We start from the raw sequence: 26891 nt of genomic DNA on the forward strand, positions 1-26891 counted from the left end.
ACACACACACACACACACACACACACATAAACACACACACACAACCAGCCCCACGCACACAAGGTTGAGCAAACACACAAACACACTCCGAAAAATTCATACACACACACACACACACACACACACACACACACACACCAATGCTAACTCACTGGCTGCACCCCGGCCAGCCCTTAAACCCACTAACCAAACCTATCAGGGGTGCAATCATGTCCCTGCGTGCTGCAGCCTATATCCAGAGAGCCTGAATACGTGTGCTGGTGCGGAAAATTACCAACGTATAAGGTCAACCTTAAAATAACGCTTGCTTTCTACTCCAGCCAAAATACATTAAGGGGTCTATGAAGTGATCGATCTTATTTGGGCCCTACCGCTCGTAGCATTTTATTCTCCTAACGTTACAGCGGAGCAAAACTAGTTTTGGCTCCGAGGTTGAAGTCTCTTAACTTGTACTCCACCATCTGGACAATGTGATTAGAGACCACTGGAACCCTCCCTCTGACCCACGTTACAGCGGAAAAGGAACACGTGGAAGTGCAGCGGCAGAGTCCTGGTTCCTCGTCTCCCTCCTAATCCAGTACCAGTGTTGAACAGCGTCGGCTGGCGGAGCGGGCCTCCGCTCCTCCCCTTGTCGCCCTGAGTAGGCTGTCACAGTCGTTTCAGAGTACTTACAGTTTCTTCAAAGCCACTAGACCTCGGAAAGCCCCCGGCTCCACTGTGCTTATCAAATTATTCCTCAAGTCCCTGGAGGAGAAGGAGGAGGAGGAGGAAGAGGAGGAGAGAGAGGGAGACATGGAGGGAGAGCAGCGTTAGTAATGCAACATCACCGACAACCCCCCTATGTAACTATCTATCTATCTTTTAAAGTGGCGCCCCTCTTTGCTCAGAGTGAGGACGGCGGTCCCGACCCCCCCCCGCCCGGAGAGGGGAGGGGGGGGGTCAGCCGGGGGCTCGCTCTCTCCGACCGCGAGGGTGGGATGGGGGTGAGACGGGCCACGTGCGCCGAGCGGTCGAGGTCAAAACAACGTGACGCAAACCAAAGGGTGCGCGGGCCATGTGCACACGCACACGCAGTCCAACGCTGCCTGGGTCCCGAGGAAACACGGCCATTAACGACAAGTCTCCTCCAGGACAATGCACATGGACGTCTGCATCCCTCGCATGACAAGTCCATCGAAAGAGGATGTTCAGTGAGGGGTCTGTTGTGGAGTGGGTCGGATTAGACGGATCAGATCCCATGTGAAATGTGCGGTTAACACTGTTCGCGACAGTTGAGATCTGTGTCACCGAATCCGACCTGAAATATTGCCTAAAACTTGCCGCACCGGGCAGTGTACTTATAGCAGCTATGGGCATCATCTACGTTTTCATATCAATGCAATCACAATAAGCTGGAGTAGCAATTCACCGACGATAAGATCTGTTATTTCATTGGTGGAGGGGGGACCACCTGTCAGCTGCTCAGCCAGGGGCTCGGCCCATCAAGTGAGTGGGGACACTTCCTCAGATTGTGTGCCTGGTTTCCTCTTTTAACTCGTGGCTTGTAGGGAGTGTGATAAGAATCAGAGGAGGCTTTTCGTTTCCCCTCTGTGGAAACGTGAGGAACACAATAACAGAACGCCCGACAAGCTCCCCAATAGGTTTAGCAGTCAGATTCAGGACACATTACAGAGAGAAATGAGGGCCGGGGGGACATTGTAAAACATGGTCAGAATGAGTAATGAGGAAAATACAGTAGCGAACAATTTATTCTTTGGAGAGTAACTAAGCGGCTGAACTCTTGACGCTAATTCATCGGTTTGCCAAAGCAAAACAAGCTTAAACAAGACAAACATCAAGGGACACAAACGCGATAGGCCTCGGAGAAAACAACAACGAAAAGACTCCCCGTTAGGGGTGGCAAAACTAGTGTGTCAACATGGCTGTGATTGTAGTCGGACAGAGGCCATCGTGCTCGACGGCTGCTGACTGTAACTAAGGATCATTCTGGGGGAAATTAGCATCACTTACACAGGGAAGAAGATGAGCCATTATTTTTATAAGGCAGATGAATTACTCCTGTGTGGCGCCTAATGATCTGTGTCTCTATAAATTGTCAGGCCCACGGTTGAGGCACACTTTGTCTGCACCATTAGGCCTCCTTAAAGCACGGCTCCTCAAACTACCTCTTTCAAATACTTTTAATATGCAATCTTTAAAGGAACTTAAGTAAATCGGTTGTCACCAGGTTGTGATTTAGTGCGCATACAATAAATAAAATAAGGTTTATATACTCTTGGCTCATAATGGGAAAAATAACGTTTTTATAAAAAAAAGATATAAAAAGGTGAATCAGTGGCACAGATCTATTTTAAACTCTCGCGCTTGAGGTCGTTAAAACATCTGCAGTGTTTGCGGCAAATCTGTCAATCATAAAATAAGGTTACTGCTTTATAAAAATTACATTTTATGATTGAATTATTTTACACAAACCCAAACTGAGGCAAATAGTACACACACGAAAATGTAACTTAAACTAAAGTTGCTGGTAATTGTTTTTTGTAATACCTTTAATTAGTACTCGAAATTAACTGCCACTAAACCTTGAACCAAACTCAATCCTCCCAGTCCTAACACAACTTGGCTCTAAATTGTCCTCATGATAATGATCCCTCATCATGCATTCGTCAGGCACATCACACTGGATTCCTGTGCCACGCGTGTAGCGTGTATTATCAGTTCCTCCATACGTTCATTCACACTGACAAAAAAAAATACCCAATTAATTGAGCCGGAGAAGCTGGCTTATTCTGTGACGCCATGACCTCCTTATCCAGACAGGTCTTCTCCCCCCCCCTCCCCCCCGCCAAGGCATCTCCTATCTCTGCCCCCGGTCCACATGGTTCTTTGGTTATCCACACAATGTTGGGGCAGCGAGGTCGTCTGTGGGGCTGACGGCCTTACGGTCCATCCCTTCATCCCAAGCTGCTTCGTGACCCACAGCTTGGCTCTACATACAGCCAGTACTTCAGCAAAGTGAAGAGTGAGCCTTGCTCCCCCTCTCTCTTGCTCTCTGCTTTCTTGCGTGGGGAGTGTGTGTGTGTGTGTGTGTGTGTGTGTGTGTGTGTGTGTGTGTGTGTGTGTGTGTGTGTGTGTGTGTATGTGTGTGTGTGTGTGTGTGTGTGTGTGTGTGTGTGTGTGTGTGTATGTGTATGTGTATATATATATATGTGTGTGTGTGTGTGTGTGTGTGTGTGTGTGTGTGTGTGTGTGTGTGTGTGTGTGTGTGTGTGTGTGTGTGTGTGTGTGTGTGTGTGTTTGTGTGTGTGTGAGAGATTGTGTGTGAGAGATTGTGTGCGTGTGTGCGAGATTGTGTGTGGGTGTGTGAGATTGTGCGTGCGTGTGTGTGGGAGGCGGGCAGCAGGGGTCAACTCGCGGTGATTTCAGAGATAAGGAAACATGCTACTGTTGAAGATTTATGAACGTGTCGTGTGTCTAACCCCGGCTGTTTTTTTGTATCAAAACAGCAAAACAGCTGAGCTCAACCCTCCAGCGGCGTTTGAGGAAAGGGGGTGAAAATATAATAGAAATCGCCCCGTCGACACTTTTTTCTCACTTTCAGTTTGGACTTCAATTTATCACAAGCCACTTTATAAAATGCAATAAAGTATCATATCAGAAACACTGGAACCCCAGTATGTGTTGTCTACACCAGAAGGCATTGGCGTCTTCATGACACTACAGGAAGTTCAGGACACCCCCTCCAAGAAATCAGTCTGTGTCCCTTTATCCTGCTCTACTGCAGGTTCACCCAGCTAGATACAGGCGCTAGCTACAAGCCTTCCTGTGAACGCCATATAGCTTTGCACTATAGTTGCCGTTCACGGTTTTATTCACGATTGGCACATCTTGTTTGCCTCCTTGCCTCCTCTCCTTGAAGCAGCTGCGACCTCTTTCATCATACTGAACCCCCTCCCAGAAGTCAGGGTACACACACGTTCAGAGCCGAGAGTCTGCCGTGACTCGGGAACATCTTCAGTGAGAACGAGTGTTTAGTCTAAGGGGGCCCTGATGGGTCGGAGTTAGGCAGTTGGACAAATTGAGCCAGTGTTGGAAATCATTAAATAAAGTGTGGCCGTGTGTGTCCCAGCTGGCGTGCGTTATGAATCTGAAACGCTTGGATAGTGGCTCAAGCTAATGCTTCTGGTGTTTTCTCGGGGCCTGGCTGGCCTTTATTGTTCGATGATTGGCAGGAGAGGAGGAAGGCAGGATGGAAGCTCTCTAGAATAAATAAGTCTTCCTGTTTCCTGAGAGCACGGCTGTTTCTGCCTCTGGTCAAGAGGTCTCCCGCACACACACACACACACAGACGCGCACACACACACACACACACACACACACACACACGCACACACGCTCACACACACACGCTCACGCACACACACACACACACACACACACACGCACACACACACACACGCGCTCACACACACAGAGCTGATAGCCACCTTTGGTAGAGAGAACAAAATGATGGTTGTATAAACAGAGAAAGCAAGCAGCTGGAGCAGCTCGTATGAGACAAAATGTTTAAACATCCAACGCTCTATCCTCCATTGGACTGAAGTGTTTGAAGAATGAGAGTGAGGCCGTGGTCTAAACTAGATGGTCCAAACACAGCGTTTAAAATGCTACTGAAAATCATGCCTCCCCTCAATTAATTTCAACCGCACTGTTGTGTATATGAGAGAGAGCTCCACTTCCTGAAGCCACTGGATAGCAGCACCGCTCACCGCACCACACTAATGGCTAGATTTATCTTCAGGCTCTGTTCTATTATACCACACACACACACACACACACACACACACACACACACACACACACACACACACACACACACACACACACACACACACACCATCCCCCCCCCCCCCCTAGCAATCAGTGAAAATAACTTTGTTTTATTCAATCATACATTGGATTTGATTATATAAAATCCCATTATATTGAAGACCCTTAATATATCTAACAACTGTCAAAAGACCCTCTCATGAGGGCATGCAACATACGAACCAATGACAATGCAGCAAGCATGCACACAACGGCGAATCAGATAACGAATTAGGGTTTTGGCCAATCGTGCAACGGACTCGTGCAAAGGATTTTCGAGTGACTACGTGTGCACAGGAGATAATGTGTTGCTGTGTTGGTCAATGCCTCTTAGCATGTGGTCCTACTATGATTGCTCACAGACCGTTGTACCAGTGAATTAGAATAGCCCTTGTTATGTTGTGGATCGCTGCCGGCCTGCTCACACACACGACCCTATAGAGCAAATATTGAGGTCGAAGCAATGAGGACACATACAGCGCCCCCCCCCCCCCCCCCCCCCCCCCACATGTCTCCCCCGTCTCCCCAATTATCATGTTGAGCGGAGAAAGAAAGCCATGGAGTGAGGGAGAACAAGACACAAAGATATGGAGAGGAGTGAGGAAGAAGAGAAAATGGAGAGAGGGAAGACGGTAGAGGGCCATAGACGGAGAAGGGGGAGAGAGAGAGGGAGATGAAGCAGAAAGGGACAGTGACTAATGAGTGCCCTCCAGCTGCCTGCGGTGGCAGGTTAGGGACTCCCGAATATAGTTGCCCCTCTTCCCAACCCCACCCACTGAGCTCCCTCACGGTGCGAACCCTTTCCTCCTGCACGCCTCTGTGCACCGCACTGTCAAGTCCGCCGGCCCTGCACCACCGCTACCACCGCCGGCTGCCTCCTCCACCACCACCACCACCAGACTGAAAATCTACAACGAGTAAATAATTTAAATCCCACTCTGCGAGGCCACGTCGTCTCACAGCAGATCTAATGACGCCATCCCCCCCCCACGAAGAAAGCCCTCCCCAGGAAGCCCTGGGTGTGTGTGTGTGTGTGTGTGTGTGTGTGTGTGTGTGTGTGTGTGTGTGTGTGTGTGTGTGTGTGTGTGTGTGTGTGTGTGTGTGTGTGTGTGTGTGTGCGTGCGTGCGTGCGCGTGCGTGCGTGCGTGCGCGTGCGTGCGTGCGTGTGTGTGTGTCATTGGGAGGTGTTCACAGGGCTCCACTGAGATAGGGAGAGAGCAAACAGTCATCACGATGCTGGAGATGAGGCGCCGGCTGGATTGTAAATAAAACTGCAGAACTTGTTGAAAAGCCTCCCGGGGGCGCCAGGAGGAGGGAGCGGGAGAGAGGAGGCAGGGGGGGGGGAGGGAGAGGGAGAGAGAGAGGGAGAGAGAGAGAGAGAGAGAGAGAGAGAGAGAGAGAGAGAGAGAGAGAGAGAGAGAGAGAGAGAGAGAGAGAGAGACCGGACTGGGAGAGTGTGAGGACGTAGGGTGGGGAGAAAGACAGAGACAGAAAGAGGAAGAGAAAGAGAAGAGAAAGAGAGAATGTGGTATGAGAGAGAGAGAATGTGGGGAGAGAGAAAGAGAGCAAGTATGTGGGAAGAGAAAGCGATCAAATGTGGGGAGAGAGAGCTTGAGACACAGACAGAGAGAAACAGAAAGAGACACAGGGAGAGAGTGAGGATGTAGGCTGGGGGGAGAGAGCGAGAGAGAGAGAGACAGAGAGAAAGAGCATGCGGGCCGGGGGAGGAATAGCATGTGGATGGGGAGTTAAGGGGAGATGGGGGGGGGGGGGGGGGGGGGGGGGGGGGGGGGGGGGGGGGGGGGTGGGGGGGGGGGGGGGGGGGGGGGGGGGGGGGGGGGGGGGGGGGGGGGGGGGGGGTAGACAGCTTATGTCCAATTAAACAGTAGGGAGTGTGTACACGTCGTGACGGGGGCTTGTGGGGCTGCCTGCCGTTGTGTCAGGAAGCATCCCCCCTCCCCGTGTGTGTGAGTGTGTGTGCGTGGTTTCTTCGGCTCCCTACAGAAGTGCTACATGCATACATACTTGGGGGATACATACTTCACGACGACGACAACGTATGAATCATTTATCATTTAGCCCGCCACCGCAGCGATCGCAGAGCTTACTCGCACGACGCTAAATGGGCGAGTCAGCTAGCTTTCTAATCCCTGCATCGATATGGGGGGGGGGGGGGGGGTAAAGGGGGTGCTAATTTAATTTTGAACCGTCTAGATCCAGACATGTGTCTCCTGTTAAAGGATGTAGCGGTACAACTTTCACTGCTCCAACCCACAAAACACAGTCTCGCTGCTCACTGTGTGCCTGTTTGGGCTGCTCACTGAAAGCAGAGAAGAACATGGAGTTAACCCGTACCGTTGCTCATGTTGTGCACAAGCTTGGCTTTGCCTGCTCTCCTACCAATCGTGGCACTGCTCAAGCCCGTCATGTTGACTGTGTGAATATAGTTGTGTGCAGAACATCTCCCCACACCAATACACTTCCCCATCCCCAGAGATCTGCCGTTCAAATAACCTCGGTTTCGCCTTAAGCCAGTCATAATCAGTTTATTTGTGTCCATGTAAGCCCACTCATTGTTCCTCGGCCAGCCTACTTCAAAAGAGAGGGGGCACCATGGGGGTGTTTCTGATTTGCATATTCATACATCCGCTTACCAAAGAAGGGTAGAGTGCAAAGATGCTGCCAAGACATTTTCTGTCATGTTTTTCAAATATGTCTGGAGTGCGTGGGGGGGTTGAAGAGAGGATCTGAATCCTAACGCCACAACATCAACACCAGCGCCAAACATTTCACATACAGGGGGATATTATGAAAAGTCTTGACCGGCGAGTGGTCTGTTGGATCGGGATTTGTGAAGAATGATAAAGATGCGGATTGTTGTGTGAATACAACAACATTGTTAAGCATGCTTTAAAGCAAAGCAAACAAGTTACTGCTGAAAAATAGACAGAAAACTGTCTTTAAAATGGTAAAAAGAAAATAATTAAGAATGTTGCGGACTGAAAGGAGATATCTGAGGTTGACTGAAGCTTGTCCAAAGTCATTAATAGCAACTTTGACTTGAAGATGAGTGTGTTGAATTGTGTGACATCTAGTGGAACGGACATGGCAGAAATGGAATATAATGTTCATAAATGTGTTCTAATTGGTTTATAATCCCATGAAAATAAGAATCATTGTGATTTCATTACCTTAGATGTACCCCTTTACATCTACGTAGGGAGTGGGTCCTCTCCATGTAGCCTACCATGTTGCAGCACCATATTCTACAGTAGCCCTTTCAATTTGTGATACTATTATAGTATGGTTGTTCTGTATTAGCGTTATAATGAACAATGTTCCATAAGAAATGCACACCATAGTGTCAATCACAAGTGTCCTCGGTGACGACGGGTGGGGTTTCAAAACTTTTTTTTTTTGTTTAAATCAAAGTTCATTTGAATGATCCGATATCGGTTGATAAAATCATGTGAACAATCTTATTTAAACTGTATGTTAAAGTATTTATAATCTTAAGGAAATTTTAGTGCCCTTATGGACAGGAGAGTGAAGAGACAGAAAAGCAGTTTGGAGCGAGGGAAAGACATACTTGCTAGTACTTTCATGGTGAGCACTAGCAGGTTGAGCCACAGAGACGGCCCAGAGATCTATCTTTTAATGTATGCCTTTTCCTGTGGATTCTTGAAGCTTGTCGTTAGTCCCAGGTGGCCACCATTTGGGAACAACACTATACTGCGTTGACTGCTGTATTGTGTACTGTGTGTATTGTTAAATAAAAACTACATTTATTTTACTGCTTTGGGGTCAATTGTGCACCAAGTTAGATTGTTCCTTGTACAATTTACAGCATCTCTGGGCACCACTTTCATATATACGAGCAATATGCGTAGCTGTAATTGTAAGTTGTTGTAACTATCCCTAATTGAATTGATCGAATCTGATTGAATCCAATAGAATTTAATTTATTCAGGGAAATCAGTGGCCGAAAGCCAAAAGGATGCCATCATTCTGGAAGTAAGTACTGGCCCCTTACACAATACAGGCCAGTACTATGGACCTAGCTTCTCCTAGGTCGATGGCAATGGAGGGCTGAGGCGTTGTATTTAGTTGGTTTCAAATTGCAACCTCACCGCTAGATCCCACATCATTCTACAAACTGCAGCTTACAGCAGCGAGGACCAAATTAAGATCAAATTCCTTTTCTTTCATGACATGTTATATAACAATTGACTTGAAATGCATTCTTATGTGTTCTGAAATTGAGCCACCCCAAATAAATCGATAGCTCCTGAAATGACTCCATTATACAGTGGAATACCCCGCTTCTCAGTAACCCCTGGTGACCACTGAGCATTCCTGGTGTGAGCTTGTGGATCAAACATTATACTAATCATGATGTTAGGGCCAGAACACTTACCTCATATAAAGTGTGCTTAACATTCCTCTTGTTTACATCTCAACATTCACATTACACATTCCAGTGCCTTATTTTTCATCGATTGCATACGGATAGTAAACAAACACAACATTGACTATTGTCTTACCCTCACCTTGAAGCAAATTGATCGTTGGGCAAAAGCCTCAGACAAGGTCAAGACAGCTGTTTCTACAGAGAAGCAGAAGGGACCTTGAAACTTTGATGATTCGAATCTTCGATGGGAAGACATGGAGTTGAATTTAATGTCTCCTGCGTATCACTACCTTGCGGAAGTTCTGTTCCGATGTGAACAGGCGATAACCAATGATAAGCTGGAAGATGATAATGGAAGATATTTATATATAACAGTAGGCCATCTCCGCCTTAGTTTATCATTTTGAGTTTATATTATTTATAAAAATGTAATAATGTAGCAAAATCCATTACTACACACCACATAGGTGACTGACACACTCCACCTAGGTGACTTTTCTGGGCTCCTCCAAACATAAAGGACACAGGGTGGTGTCGTTGAATCTGGTTTTATTGTTACACATAATGAACACTGCAATGGTACAGTGCGTGTGGAGAAGGCTGGTTTAACCGGTGTGCAGCCTCACCCAACTCCAGAGTCCAATCAGACTCCGCCAGGCGAGGCTGCTTAAACCAGCCATCATCCCTCCCACAAATATGTTTTCACTATTTAACTACATCCAAATAGGTCGTTCAGGGAATGCACCGGTCAGCATTGGTCTTGCATGATTCTACATAATTGGCCTGAATGACAATCGTCTATGATAGTCATCTGTTGTTTGCAACAACCATATTGAGTTAAGTATCGCACGTTAACAAAGTGTATTTCCACACTTTTCCGATGAACACTTATCTGGCAAAACTAGACCAGATGTGGAAACAGAAGGGAACAGCAGTATGAGCCGTGCAGGTTCCAGAGGACCGGAGCAGTACCGTATCTGGTGCACATGGGCCTTCACTTCCTGATTGGTGCGTGATGCTTATCTCTTTGTTGATTGGACAGCTGGTCAAGTTCACAGCCGGGAGTTAGGATGGCGTCCCAGCAAGATTTAGTTGATTTTATGCCGCGTTTCCACTGCAGGGTGCGGAACGGATCGGATCGCAAGGGGCGGTATAGCCTATGTCCATGGGTATAGCCCAGCTCAGTTCCGAGGTCGCGTTTCCACTGCCGACAGTAGGCTACCCTTGGTGGTAGGCCGGATGTCGATCGCCGCGGCAGCTACGTAAACATCGTAAACAACGTCTTCCTCCCCAAGAATGCAGACGAACGTCTCCACCTGCTTGTTCGCCCAAGCAAGCTTTTTACGCGACATGTTAATTGTAAAGAATAATACCTCGAGGCTACTGTTTGTTTGTTTTTATCCCCGCGTCACCCGGAAGTGACGATTCTGTCGACCAATCAACGGAGGGGGGGTGTAGCTAGAATTTCACGGGACCCTTTCAGGAGTCTGGTCTCGTTTTGGGTACCGCAACGGAGGAGTCCCGAGAATGGGGCCGGAACGGGTACGGCAAAGTCCGGGTCACGCCCACTTTTGGCGGTGGAAACGCGACCCGACCCGCACCTTTGCGATCCGATCCGTTCCGCACCCTGCAGTGGAAACGCGCCATTAATGTCAACCACACGTCTTTGACTTTCGTCAGTGAACAAACCTGTGTTCCATTTATTAGGTTAGTGTACGTCTGATATGGTGAAATCGTGCCTATTTCCCTGGGTATAAGAAGTCAGGGCGTGGGAGTAGTCAGGCTAAATTTGAACCTAAGCCCCCACTCCCACCAATTGTTTGGGCTGCTGCATACTTCTTCTGACCCTGATGGTGAATTGAATCCAAATATGTGCACGTGATAAAGTGCCCGTACGCGTGATTAAGCTCATGGCATCAAGATCCCACTCCAGCCAGGTAGCCAAAGTTGGCAACCCAGCATCCAGATTTATTCCTCTATCGACTAATCGTTTGGGGCGACATTTTTAATCAGTCAAACGCTTCTATGGCCACATTATCGATGCTGGTTTTAGAAAGCTGAGAGACACTGGTGTGCATGGTGTGTATCTATTAACATGTGGACATTGTAGTATGTTGTATTCTGTGTCGACCAAGGACGTTCTCAAAATGTAATTCACTGCAATAATCAAGCAAGTCAAATAACCTTCAACCCACTTTTTATTGGTAATGCTTAAATGTACAGTTCAAGCGTGGGTATCCTGACTATTTACAGCCGTGATCATTTCCGTACATCTATCTCATTATATGCATCATTCATGTACAGCCATAGCATCAGTTGGTTACCACTAACGGTAATCAGTAATAGCACATCTTCAGTCATTCATACTCAGTGCTCCCACGTTAAATGCCAAGTGCTGTATTAGTTCTGTATTTATATCATGAGATTGTGCCGGGTCAGGCCATTATCATTTGAGATATTCTTTGAGAGGTATTATCTATTGCGGGACAAATGTGTATGACATTGTTGACTTAATAGAAAGATAATATAATAATATTATTGAGTCATATCTTATATGCATGTATGTTGTGGTTCATTCATATGCAGGGTTTCCTGCAGCACTTTACAGGTAAGGCGGTCGCCTAGGCAACACAGGCCTGCCGCCTTAACTACGACCTAAAAAATAAAATGATAATAATAATAATAATTTTCTGCGGGAAACCCTGATATCTGTATGATTTTGGTTGGGCTTATGGGTCAGGCTAGGCAACGGAGAGCCTCTTTTAGCCTGTTTTATTTCAGTGTATAAGGGGAACTGGATAGGAGAAGACTAGATTATAGTGTTGTGGGTGTCTGTGCCCATGGTTACATAATAGTAACAACCTTTATGTTTTTTATGTTAATCTTTGTATAATTTTACGGTAATCTGCTGAAGCATTTTAAATAAACCCTTAGACTGCAACTTCAACGCCCACTCAACCTCAATTCGACCGTCTACGGTGCCCTACGACACCTATATTTATAGTAAATTAGGCGGTAGCCTAATAACATTGGTAGCCTATATTTTTGGTCAAATTGAATGCAGATGCTGACATGAACGAAGTGCACAGTGTCGTCATATTGGGCAGCGTTAATTTGTGGCTGTCATTCAGCGGAGACGCTACACTTCACCTATAGACAGCTTTGAAATCCAATTTATTGTTTACAAAGCATTTAACCCCACAAAAACTCGAATCAATTTGGCACAATTAATAATTACATTATTTCATTTGACGAGTCTTGCCTGACGAATCAGGTATCCCTATGCTAAATCTCAGTCCAGGACACCCCTTATCAGTATACTAATAGGGAGATACAAACTCATTTATTTGTAGGGGCTTTTAAATCAAATGTTTTATCTCCAGATTGTATTGGTATATTGTTAGAGTGTGGTCAGACTCCCTTCCTGTGTAAAAGGGCCAGATTATATGTTTACTCTGTTGCTCATTTTGGCCTTGTCTTGGTTTGAGGCAGTTTCTGTTTCACCCTGGGCTGTTCTTGCTGTTTTTGCTCATATGTGCGTTCCCTGGGGTCCCTGGCTGCTTGCTTTACATTTGTATGGGTAGCCACGGAGGGGTTCTGCCTCCAGCCCTATTCAAGACCTCCTTATAGGAGGATGAGAGGTCCACACCAAGCCTCCTTGCTCGTGTTGTTGATTTTCAACAAATATTCTCTTCCTTTTTCCTGGTATAATAATGGCACTGGGCTCAATGAATGATCGCAAGTCCCCAAGACCAGCATCCTGTGATAGCTGCAGCTGTAATTGAAATGTACAACTGAAATAATACAATCATGGAGAAGTGATAAAAGGCTGTTGAACCTACACCAAGGCTTAAAATGGATGTCATTCTGCATTGTTCAGATGCAGGATGAATATCAATCAATAGTTTACGGAAGTGGGTAAAGCAAAACATCATTATAATGATAATCAAATAGGATTCCAACGTTGTATTTGTGATCAAAATATATATTAATCATCATGCATGACCTTCCGGATACCGTCCGGGAACGAAGAATATGTAAATTCTTGCCAACAATTCTCCACCGGCATACATAAACAAATGAATGGGCTCTCTTATGGGAAGCCATGATCAATTAGTAAACCAAGATTCAGCGTCCGGTCCTGGGAAACAGGGGCAGCCTTTGTTACTATGCCCTGCTCCCATATGACCTGTTGTGGCTGACAGTAACATGGCTTGGCTCCATCTGGGGGAGGCGGGACCAGTGATTGATGGAGCAATCCACCAATAACAGGTGAATTATTGTCTTTTTTGTCAGTGACAATAAAACATCCGCGCTCAAACTTCACCTTTTACTGACCCCAGCTGCTGTTTTAAAAACAGAATCTCACCCACGGGGAGACGTTCAGCCGGCAGGTAAACCAAACCACACGCGCCAGGCCGCATCCCGCCGCCCCCACTGGCTGCTCCGCGCGACCACAGCTGCGGCGCGGCCGGCCGAGAGGCCCAGACGTCGGGCCTGTCAGTCAGCAGCAGCCACCCGGAGAACGCATCCAAATCGAGTGGGGGACGGGGGTACGAGGGGAACAGCTGGCTAAAGGAGACGCCTACGAGCACTGCGCCGCCCCCGACAACCTCCACGCCCATCACTCCCTCCCCTCCGCCGACAGCCCAGCCCCGCGGCGGTCAGAACACCGCGGGCCTCGCCAGGAGCTCCAGCTGGCCATCCGGACAGGTTGTGCTAGCTTGGGAGCCAGGGTGGGAGGGAGGCAGGGGCACACAGCATCAGATTGCTTGCAAGAGGTCAAAGGTCAGCTTGAAGAACGGAGGACTGACACTGACCTTCACTAGAATCTCTCCAGTGGTGCGTCCGTGGGATGAAGGTAAATATAGCCCTCACTCTCGCTTGACCCGGCTAGAAAATATGACGCAAACACACAGGCTAAACCCCTGGCTCTGGGGCTCTAGCAGGATGGATTTTGGCGACCACTGACCTGAATAATAATAAACAAAAAAACACTGCTGCAGGGGAAGCTTGAGTGTGTTTGTGTTTGTGTTTCTTTGTTTACATCATACTTTGTGCCACTAGTGAGCTTTGGCAAACACACATGTATATGTGTGTGTGTGTGTGCGCATGAAAAATCAGCGCATGAAAAATCAAAGAGAGAAAGTGAGAGAGAGACAGGAGAATCGAGTCAGTTCTTCTCATTTATGCGCTCCAACGATCCATTTCCCTTGTGACATCGCTCTCCTCAAATCTCCCTGACATCCTCATCATGTTGATTACTGTCACCCACTTTCACCCCTCGTCATCAGGTAGAATGAAGAGGGTCCACTGGATTAGACGGAAGAAAATGCTAATCAATAGTTGACCCGCGGGGGGCGGTGCCTGGCCAGGATTGACCGGCAGAGCTGTCATAATAGACCTCATCATCGCCATTCCACATGCACTCGCGCCACGGGGACATGTCATCTGCCTGCCACCGGCGCATGCCTCGCCTGCCAAGCCCGCTCAACCTAATTCCCCCTCCACACTTCAGAATGCCTCGTCGCCATGCTGTCTGTATAGCTTTTAAGACGTCTGTAAGTGCAAATGGATTCCGTTTCCCCATTGCTTGCGGTAGTAAGGGGGGTGAATACGCGAGTAAGCTCGTAGGCATTAACTCCATTCATTCAGAGCCTGTTCCGTTTAGAAACTTGAGACATGACCGAATGGGAATGAGGAGGATATCTGTAATTACAATAATCCTATTGTATTGAACTGTATTGAATGGATACAAAGTTTGTAGCTTCCCCAAAAACTTACTTTAAGGCCCAAACTTTGTGAGCTTGATATTGAGAAACTTGGCATTTAATGATTAATTAACCGTCAAAAGTATGAGATAAACCTGCATTCAACCTATTACCGGGCCCTCTTGAAGAAGGGTCTCCTTTGTTCATCCATGTTTCTGAGGCTATTGAAGCCCACGAGGACGGCTACATACTAAGGAGAGAGAAGACGCCATTGGACGCCATTACTCACAGCTTCTCCAGGGCAGCCAGCCCGTAGAAGGAGCCGTTCCTCAGGAGGGAGATCTTGTTGTTGCTCAGGATCCTGTCAAAGAGACAAAGAGAGGAAGAAGAGGTAAGAGGTGAACTCTGAGGAAAAGACAGCCTCTGTGTGTTTTGCAGCTGTGTGTCTGGGAGTATGGATGTCTAACTCAAACGTCCAATAAATAATACACTGTCAATACGGCTCTTATGGGACTCAGATTTATCAGGGTTTAAATCAGGGTCATGAATCTCTGGTACGAGCTATGTTTCCTTCTTATTTATGGCACTTTGTGCCGTAGATGGCTTACAAACCATTGTTTCTTTGCCCCAGCCCCTTTATCCATATGAACCCGTCTCACTGTGTCAGATATTGTCCTGGTTGAAACCCCTAATGGGATGCCTAATTAGCACAACTCGTTCATCTGTCGCTGGCTGCATAACAGCAAGCAGCAGATCAATGAGACTCATTCTATCTTTGAGTGGCCCTGCTAGCATTAATGATATGCCATGCAGCAGTCCTCGCCCCGCTGCAATCAGCCTGTTGACATTTGCTACTGTTGCACGATCAAGAGAGGGGAGAACCAAAGAAAGAAAACTGGACTCCCCGCTGAGTGTGCCGCCGACAGGCACAACAGAGTCACACTGGCTCAATACTCCCACACTGAGATGTGAGCATGCAACACAGTGGGGCTAAGTTTTCTTTTAACATAACAGCCAAAAATAGTTGTACTTCAGGCAACCACACATTCATAATGCTAAACTTGTGAAGACCCTGTGTTTACTTCCATATCAATAAAACGAAAGTACAACTAATACTCAGTGTACTTATTTAGAAAACTTCAGCCTGAATTCATCCAGTTCAGTAGAACATAATTAGAGATGAGAGAGTACATGCGAGCACATCATGCTAATCCAGCTAACTATTAATGTCTGCCGTAACATCCAATGACAAGCAGCCTCATAATGGATTTCACATGTACATCTCTGCACCAAAACCAAACACAAATGGACCATTGTTTTCAATCTCAATTAAAACATATCCAGTTATGGTTACAATAGTTTGCCTATTGTTGGAAGTTATTGTGACTTCATTGACGAACATTGTTATTCTAGTACTGATTAAATAAAAGATAATAGGCTGCATAATACATCAATAACACAGGCGCATTCACTTATATAACAGCACAGAGCAAGCCGCTGATTTTTGTACCATGCTTTTTTCATTAATAAATGAATTAATACATGAATAATATGCACACACTAAGTGACAAAGAACAAAGAATGACACCCACACACACACACCAAAAACTCACAAGAATATGCACTTACAAACTCAAACGTACACGGCCCATGAGACACACACACACACATACACACACACACACACACACACACAGTAGGTGAAGGCTGTAGGTCAAACCCACGCGCCTCCCGGCTGCGTGGTCCTGTTTTAATAAGGCGTTGCCGCTGCCTCTCGGTGAAGCGGCCGCGCGTCAAGGTAGAGACGGGTAATTGGGACGTATCGTCAGCGCCAGGCAGAAGCCGCTCGTTATCTCCGCTACAAAACAAAGGCCAGAACACGTGATCCCACATTTTAACCGGGGAACAAATGACCCTCGCTTTCACCAATGCGTTGTGCTCCAGGGGCGTCAGGGGGACGCGGGCGCCTGATTGGATGTCTAGGATATGATTGCCCCTCTGAGCATGCAGGAGTTTTGGTCACCGTGACCAGACGTCTGGGGATGACCTTCGTCGTCATCTCACATAAATATGGAAACAGATCGAAATAGAAATGGACACAGTCCAATGGGTGACACGACCTCTGCTTATACTTTTGTTATTTCTGCAAACAACTTTTGTCTCTTGACTTGTCGTAAATCTGTCTGCGTGCACATTCCCCCGACCTGGGAACTTTAACCTTCCCTCTGCAGACTGAAGCAGTGTGCTGGGAAGAGGAGGCGCAGTGCAGACAGGAAGTAGCCACTCAGGACACAGCCTGCCAGAGACAGACCTAGTGATGTTGGACACGGAACCCCCGCGCCCCACCTCCCGCTCCAAAGACCACACATTTAGAGAACATATCACTGAAATCCTCAATGTAACAACACACGACCACATCCATTGATTGTCTTTTCCATGTCTGACATGCACAGTGTTGGCGCCTTAAGAGTTTCTGCAAAGGGCTATACTGTTACTTTGCTACGCAGAATCCTATCCTTGTGATTAATTGGCTGTCATAAAATTAAATATCTTGCAAATTTAGGAATGGGTGGAAAAACCTTGTTTTTGATTTAGACATTTAATTCCAATCGAGGCCCCGTCCCTTTGCATCCCCTCCTCATGATGCTTTGTGAGGCCCGGATCATTATATCAGATGGTCTGCAGGTATCAGGATGCTGCATATGGGCATGGTGAAGGCCTACAGCCAGACAGCTAACAAAGATATTAAGCCAGCAAGGCCGACCACTGGCCTGAATTATGAATATGAATATAAATATGTGTATATATATACATAATATATGAATCTGAAAAATGAATATGCTTTTTTTCAGCAGCGCTGCAACATTGAGATCAAGTGGAGCCAGGACCCCAATCCCTAAAAAGAAGCCGGGAGCAAAAGCAGAGCTTTGAGTGCGCCGGTGGAGAGATGAGGAGTTGTGTGCCAGGTGACCCATGTCCTGCTCACCCCACCCCACCCCCTGGGCCACTTCTTCCACCGCGTGCCAAGGCTGAAATGTGTGTACGACGTGCCACACTTCTGGAGATGTGTAGGTGTGGAGTTGTGTGTGGGTAGTGTGTATGCGAGTGTACAAATAAAGGGGATTTTTATGCCCCACACACACACCTCTTAGGCCTCTGCCTAATGTCCAGGAACTTTCTAATGTCGCAGGCAAAACAGAATACCAGGCTATGTAAACAGCCCAGGAGCAAATTACGGGAGCATCTTCAAGCTCCCCTTTGACATTACCAATTATGGATTCCAATGCATAACCTGTGGCTAGATTGCTTCCAATAGATGGAGGAGGGCTCTGTCTTCACAGCCCCAACAAATGATCCATGTCAGAGAAAATACACCATGAGAGGCCAATATTACCTACTATATATATATAGCCCGGGATCAGTCTATTAATGCTTGCAGTGGCATGCATAATTAAAACCCATCAAGCTAATGTGAAGTCTTTTTGGCTAGACAAACCAGGATGAAATATGGCCCGCCGTCTGGCCCGCCGCAACGCGATAAAACAAACAGCTGGACCCACATAACTGCATCAAGTCTGCGTTAAGTCTTTCTGACCGGTAACCACTCTGCCCCCCCGGCCTCCTCTTCCACCACCCCTCCAGAACGGGAGCGCTAGCGCGGCTTGCTTCTCTTCACACCGCAACCCGCCTTCCTAACAGAAAGAAAAGTGCCCCCCCCCCCCCCCCCCCCCCCCCCCCGCCATACTGAAACCCCATGGAGAAAGCCCCTTGCTATGTTATTATTCTAACAGGATCTGGGTTACAAATAGCTTTTCGATGGACGCCATCCAAGACACCAATCACACACGCGGAGCACAGTGAAGAGCACAATGTCAACTATTGCAAACATTTCGGGACCTGGGCTTTCCAGACACTTCTTCCCACAGACACGGGCCTCACAGGCTTTATTTGTCCTCCTGGAGATTGAGTTACTAGGACACGGCTAAGCAAAATAACATATTTCATGTCTACTAACATTGGCTGAGGACAGGAAACAGACAACACGCACAGGGGAGGGAGGGGGTACTAAAAGAGATTCCCCCAGTGGATTGGACAGTGGACGGGATGTAAAAACAGAATTACAATGTGATGATGTTCTCTGTGGACATCAGAACGTTTTGCCTCAATCTGTGAAGATGGTCCTTGATTCCATGTGTTCAAATGCTCTGGAGATGAGGGTGAAGTCCACTTAAATGCCTTGTCTAAAATATAAAAAAATATATATGGGACTTCAAGTATACAAGTGTCTGCCCATGCAGCCAGAGAGACTAAGGAAGAGGGAGAAGTGCAGACACAAACGTGTGACACACACACACACACACACACACACACACACACACACACACACACACACACACACACACACACACACACACACACACACACACACACACACACACACACACACACACATCCTGTTTAACAGTGACAGAGAGACAAACCGAGAAAGAGACAGAGGAAGAGAGAGAGAGAGAGAGAGAGAGAGAGAGAGAGAGAGAGAGAGAGAGAGAGAGAGAGAGAGAGAGAGAGAGAGAGAGAGAGAGAGAGAGAGAGAGAGAGAGAGAGTGAGGGAGAGGCAAATGGGCAATAAACCTGACATATGAAAAAGAAGTAGAAGAAGAAAAAGATGAAGAAGAAGAAGATGAAGAAGAAGAAGACAGCATAACAGAGACATAATGGATGCCCTGGTCTCCCTACTGTATTTATCTATGCTCAAGCATAAAGCATAATTTGACACATTCTTGGTTTCTGTAGACCATTGTGATGTGTTGGGAAGGGAGGGCAGTGGCTGCCCGTCTCTCTCCCCCTCCCCGGTCATGAACTCCTGATTTGTGTTTCGTTTACTGGCCGGAGAAGAAAGCACTCAGGTGTTCCTGGTAGGAGATAGCTGGCTTCCTGCAGCCCTGCCCCATCTAGATGATTGAATGAATGGGAGGGAAAAGGGCATTCGTTTTACGATGGACACTTTCACTCTCACACAAAACAGCACGCGCAACCCAGAGAGTGAGATGGCCCGTCTGAGTGGGAGAGAGATGTTTGGGGAGAGAGCGAGAGAGAGAGAGAGACAGAGACGGAGAGAAGACAAAGAGAGAGCAAGAAGATGGAGCGAGAGGTGCACATACATTGCTTCAGTAGCTCCAGAGAGAGTTATGTCTAGATGGAAGAGAGAAGAGAGACGGAAACAAAAGAGAGGGAGAGCAAGAGAGAAAAAGAGAGAGAGAGTGAGAGAGAGGCAGACAGAGACTACTTCAGTAGCTTCATATGCGATGGGGGGCACAGTCTTTATGGGGCGGTGGGGGGGTGGGTCACATCGACTGTGGCATGTAGAGATTTATGGCCATGGCTGTTTATGTGTACATTGCATTTGGAAATGAGGCCTTTAATGGGCTCAATGTCTTTGGCGGTCGCTGCCAAGTCACTGGCAGGGGTTTAGCGAGTGAGGTAATGTGTGTGGAGGGTATGGACGGGCTGAGAGTGTAGGGCTGTACGTCGATGAAATATTGATGCAGCCCTGCTCCAGAAGACGGCTTCGGACAAAACTGCACCTTATGAGACAAGGACGAGCCCCCGAAAAGTACAAGAGGCCCCCAGGGTGGGAGGGAGGAAGGGAGGGAGAGAGGGAGGGATAGAGAGGGCGAGAAAGGGAGGGAGGGAGAGAGGGAGACGGAGCGAGTAAAAGATAAATTGGAGGGATGGGAAGGGAGGGAAATTTTAAAGGATGACGCCTTTGCTATGCATAAGTGTAGAGGCTTTGTGTTGTTTTTTATAAAAATGTGGTCAATTTAATTAGATGCATGCGGGTCGATTACAACGAACCGACATCATCAATTCCATGAAGATAAGTACAGATTAAATTGGACTCTACCCTCTTCCATATTGCCGTTTAGTCCCTCATAGTGCACTAACAGTCTAGATCCGCCCACTGTTTTCGGGGTGGGGGCGTTGAGGGATCGAGGGGGTAGGGGACGTGGCTGCTGCATCCTGATGCGTCTGGAGCGTTGTTCCTGCCATTATGATGCATAATGATGGCTACAGGATGCTCCCATAGCCTTTATTTAGCCATTCACTACTGTAAACCCTCTTACCCTAAAACAGCACAAGCATCCTCTCGTATCTGTCTACTGAATGATGGTGGTGATGGTAGGGGTGGCTGTGGTGCCGGTGGTGGTTGTGGTGGTAGGGGTGGCTGTGGCTGTGGTGCCGTTGGTGGTGGTGGTGGTGGGGGTGGTGGTGGGGGTGGCTGTGGTGCTGGTGGCTGCGGGTGGTGCCGGTGGTGGTGCCGGTGGTAGGGCGCCCTCAGCCTTGGGCTGAGCCGTACAGCAATAGGTCTGACTAGGCATCCATGATGGAAGGCCTTACTCCTCCTTTCCTCATGGTTTTAAGGACTTGAAAAACACAACAGCAATGTCTTGCAGGGGGAGATGCACCAATGCACCATTGTGTGATGCTTTGTAGCCACCGGCGCACCTCTAGTGACGGTTAACATTGGCAGAATGTTTGCTATGGCGAATGGGACCTTTGATAGAAAATTAAAAACTTTAGTGTGGTTCAACCTTCCCAGTGTGACGATCCATAACTATCTGGTGCAGTCATCAGGTTTAACAGATTAGGCAGATCCATGCGTAACAATCTCCTGTTCAAACCACCCCAAAGTCCCGTTCCAGGTTTCGGCACAACAGCAGGAAATAATCTATGCATCACTGCGGTGACACACAGTCTAAACTCCTGCCAGCACAGGATGTCGCTACATCAGCTCCAGCACACTGCTTCTGTACACTCCTGGGTGTGTCAAGAGATCCCTCCCTTGTCACTTCCAACTTCTCTTTCACCGCCTCTCTGTGTCCCCCCCCTGCCCCCCCTTTTCTTTACTCTCATTGTCCTTCACAATCCGGTTCTCTCTCCCTCCCTCTCCCTCTCTTTCACTCTCTCTCCAGTGGCACTACACTCCAAGAGACAACTGTCAGCAACAATTACGGAAGTATTTTTTCCCCACGGAGAACGGGTCGTCTCAACTATACTTCACACTGCTGATGGTAGATAGAGGTCACTGACCCCACCACCACTACTACCTCCACCATGACCACCACCATCACCACGTGACCACTACCTTCACCACCACTATCAACACCATCACCACTACCTCCTCAATGACCACCACCAATCCACCACCATGACCACTACCAACACCATGACCACTAGCTACACCATTGATTTTCAAACTGTGGTCCGCGGACCACCAGTGGTTCGCGACGGTACTGCAGGTGGTCCGTGGAAAAGCAAACTAAAATATAAAATAATATTTCTCATAAAAATACAAATATGTATGCATCATATACAATTTAAATTAAATTGAAGGTAACTATTGGCTGAAAGTTGCCAAGAAATACCTCGAACTTTCCGACAAAGCCCTGAAGCTGCTTGTGCCTTTTCCAAACACTTACCTCTGTGAATCAGGATTTTCATCCCTGGGAATGTTGAAGACAAAATATCGGAACAGACTTAATATTGAACCAGATCTCAGATTGAGGCTGTCATCACTGGAACCTGACACACAGAAATTATCGTCTGCAAAGCAACATCATCCACCTCATTAGGTGAGCATTTGTTTAGGCTATAGTTGTTCTTTTGATTTTAATATAGGCCTATATTTTTGTAAATTAATATTAACAAAATAAATGTGACTTTTTTTTTTTACCAGAGTAGGCCTACTGTGTTTTCGTTAAATGTGTATAGGGCCAGAGTTCGTGATCTCATCACATGCATAGCCTTTATATATTCTTGGCAGTGTATGTTTGAAACGATTTGTTTATAAATGGAAGAAATAAGGCCTATTATTTAATTTCCAGTAAGTTTCTTGATCTCCCGTTTCTGAAATGTTTTGCATATGTTACTTGGACAAACTCCCAGCCTGTTCGTTGAGGGCTTGATATTTGACTTCATCCAGTTCAGTTAAATTCAGTTCAGTTTGTTTGTGATTACTGTACATATTTAATACCTGATTACGTTATAAGGTCGTCCGTGAAAATTCTTGATTATAAATAGTGGTCCACACACACTCAAAGTTTAAAAACCCCGGATCTACACCACCATCACTATCTCCACCACTACCTCCACTTTGGCAACCAACACTACCATGACCAACCACACCACCACTACCTCCACTATGACCCTCAACCACCACCAACAGGAAAAGGAACAATCTGCCATGCCCCTGCTCTCTAAAGAAAGGTGTAAAGATGAATAGGTAGATGCCAGGTATCTAGCGTCAAAGGTATCTAGAGTCAAAGTAGCATCAAAGCAACATCAACTGCTGGATGTGAAGAGTGGTCAGTGGGGTGACAATGTCATAGTTGCTCCGCTCCTCTCTCTCTCTCTCTCTCTCTCTCTCTCTCTCTCTCTCTCTCTCTCTCTCTCTCTCTCTCTCTCTCTCTCTCTCTCTCTCTCTCTCTCTCTCTCTCTCTCTCTCTCTCTCTCTCTCTCTCTCTCTCTCTCTCTCTCACACACACGTCTACCTAGCTTTAATCAACACACTTAAATTCAGTGGTTAAATTGTTTGGTCTGGGTATTTGACAAGGTTTGATGCGTCATAGCAGTGCCCCCCCCCCCCCTAATGACCGTTTAATGGCTACAGCGGAGGCCAAACAGCGTTAGCATAGAGCAGCCCGGCTGCGCCCTTTATTAGGCGATGGAGATTGAAATCCTATGTTAATATACACAAATGGAGAAGAAGAGAATGGAAAAAGAGAATCCACCGTACTGAGGAGGAAATAGTGGGGCTGCATGGTGCTTATTGTGTGTGTGTGTGTGTGTGTGTGTGTGTGTGTGTGTGTGTGTGTGTGTGTGTGTGTGTGTGTGTGTGTGTGTGTGTGTGTGTGTGTGTGTGTGTGTGTGTGGGGAATGGGGAGCCAGCGTAGGAGAAGGAGCTGGCTTTGGGGAGACATTGAGGAGATTTGTTGGACATCCTAGGGGGCGAGGAGGGGGGGAGGAACGGGACATCGGTATGTGCATACTTCCCTCTCTGATATATCTATTTATTTGCACAGCATGCCTAAACAAAAGAGAGAGCTGGGAAGCCACTTCAGCCCCGACAAAGGTCACGCTTCCTAGTACAGGAAAACTACTTCCTGGCCTGCCAAGGTGCTGCTGAAGATCATCAGAATATATAGCCCACCGAGGAATTGGACCGACCTCTGAATGGCGCAGGACCTTATTCATATTTGCTCAGATGGAGCCATATAATAACAGAATGTTTCATGACTCGTTTGGGAAGAAAATAATTAAGAAGAAGCACAAAAGGAACCCTTTAAGTCACAGTAACAGAGAAGTCAGGGATTTGCTTGCTTTCTCTTCCTATAAAGGACCATTCGATGACTTTGTCTGTCAATCTATGGTGGTTCGCAAACATTTATTTGGAGCATAACAAATTGTTGCTTTATGTAAGGCGAATAAAGTATTGCATGACGAATTGTTCATGCAAATAGTACAGATACAATACAGTTATGTATTTGAGGTGATTTTATTTTTATTAACTCTATGGAGCATATTCGATTTTTTGCACTTGATAAATGAAATCACAGAAGAGAGCCAAAAGAGTCGCCGGCACAAATGTTCAAATGACAATATTGCATTTCCAAAAACGAAATGTGTTAGCATTACTCTGCTGTGATACGAACTAGCTTGAAGAGCCAAGACACATGAAGGATTTGCTAGGCCCCATTCCAATCAAGATATTCGGATGGGAATAAATGTGGATACCAATATGTCATTTGTTGGTGTACATGTGTTTATAAAATTAATTTAACTAGTCTTCAGACATTTTGATGACATTTGACTACTGGCCCATTTTAATATTGTTGTCAGGAATAATTTCACAGTGCAAACACTTGCATGGTAATAAACTTCCCCTGGCAGCAACCATCAACATATCGATAGCTATTTATATTGGAACGGCTTGTTACTCTTGCTGTGAAATATGCAACTTGTACAATTTGTGGAAGGCAGTATTTGCCTAAATGTTTTCAGGCAATGTGATTGAAAATAAAGATATAAGATATAGAAATGTCACAATTAACAAATCAATGAGAAAATGAATGCACTATTCTATCTCTTCCAAGGTTCTGAACTTCTCACGGGACTTCGGAACTTCTCACAGGCCCATGAGGCAGGGTTTTACTTTCTCAACGGCTGACATCAGTAAACAGATTATATTAAATTCCCATGAATATAACAGACAATTACTGTTGCAGTCAATCACAACAGAGCTCATTCGCTCGATTGTTAAAGTACTATTTCATATATTGTATCCACAGCTTTAAACTAAAAGAACACTCTGGTCTCGAGAAAGCTCTCAAAGTACAATGAATCTGTAAGAATAACTTTGAATACCATGCAAATATTATGCTCCAACAGCATCGTGGGAAGTGAAAGGCTTGTGCGTCTGACAGTGACATATCACCAAACACCTTTGGCATCAATGAGTGTAATTACATTAATCAAATTGTGAGACGTATTACACAATGTTCTCAGGTTAAAAACACATCTACAAGCTTAACAGAGTAATTGCACTTGTTCGATTGGGCCTTGGAGGTGATGGAAATGTACATCCCCATCCCATCGGGGACCTCATTCCTAAGTAATGACAGCGCATGACACAGGGTGTGTTTGTACTCACAGGGCGACAGTTTGGTTCGGCAGAAAGCTGGGCTGTAATGTATCCATTAACTCCACATCATCACACACCACTTTGATGCGAACCGGAAGTCTGCTTAATTGCTTTGACCTCTCAGCGGGGCAGTGACAGCTGTCAATGATCAGATCCGGACAGCTCCTGTTGGTCAAGCACGACTTCCAAAACGCAACCATGACACACAGTAAACTCAACAGTTGCATGTTGGTTTGTTGTCGTTGAAGAATCAAAGACCAAAAAAAAAAGAAAAGGTCCCCTTTAAGTTATGTCTTTCCAGTTTGTATGACAACTCGAAACCATTTCACTGGTCCCTTTTGTGAAACCGCTGGTGACGGTACAGCCCGGAGTCTTTCAGCGGGGCTGCTTCTGCCGCTGCACGGGTCCGCGTCACCTGCTGCTCTCCGTATTGTGGCGAAGCGTCCAAACTTCACTTTTCCATTGAACCCAACGAGCGTTGGCAAGAGCGGGCTTCGAGAACAACTTCGCATGTGTCATCTTCTCCATTCGTTTCTTTTTTTATTTCCGAGTTTGAATCCTTCCAAGTGTGTCCGGTACAGTAGGCTGCTGCAGAACTCGTGTGGGAAAACAACATGTCACACACCGCTGTTTCACTTTCGCGGTAAGAAGCTTTGAAAACTTAACTTGTCAGGACCGACACGTTCCTCCTCCCAGAGGGGCGGCGTACACAGACAGCGCACTTATAATAAACGTAAATCAAAAAAAAGTGAATGGGCTTATCTTGGGAGCTGTAGGTCTATGTCATGGTGTTGTCAACAGGTTGTCGAGTCTCTCCATCTGCTCGTCTCGTCGCCCCTGGACTTGTTAGTGGGGATTGTCCGGCAGCCGGCTTGGCGTGGGAGCAGCGGAGGTCCCACCCCGCCAGGTCCTGGATAGGCTGCTAACTATAGCAGGCTATGCACTGTGTTTCCAGCCCCTCAGCCTGGAACATAAACATTTACATAACGCGATAAATAGTTTAGATGTTAGTTGTATCCTGTTCATTTATCAGAAGCAACTAGTCCTACTGTCTATGTTGCCAAAAAACAATAACAATAACAATCTGTAAATACAATTAGGGAAAATATAGTACAATTATAAATGAACAATATATATATTTGTGTTGTTCTAAATTTTACATTGTAATCACTTTTGGAAAATAAATCTTAAAAAATGA

The 26891-nt window shown here is 46.6% G+C and overlaps 1 protein-coding gene across 1 annotated transcript in view; it reads right to left on the reverse strand.

Annotated features, from left to right (window-relative positions):
* The window catches only part of adgra1b (adhesion G protein-coupled receptor A1b), a 132327-nt gene extending 105715 nt beyond the window's left edge, over nucleotides 1-26612 (reverse strand). Inside the window, 3 exon segments of the mRNA XM_030379055.1 lie at nucleotides 673-744; nucleotides 15281-15352; nucleotides 25703-26612. Coding sequence (XP_030234915.1) covers nucleotides 673-744; nucleotides 15281-15352; nucleotides 25703-25920 — 362 coding nt within the window. The 5' untranslated portion in view covers nucleotides 25921-26612.
* Nucleotides 26613-26891: the final 279 nt, after the last annotated feature.

This window comes from Gadus morhua, chromosome 15, assembly GCF_902167405.1.
Source record: "Gadus morhua chromosome 15, gadMor3.0, whole genome shotgun sequence".
Taxonomy (NCBI): Eukaryota; Metazoa; Chordata; class Actinopteri; order Gadiformes; family Gadidae; genus Gadus; species Gadus morhua.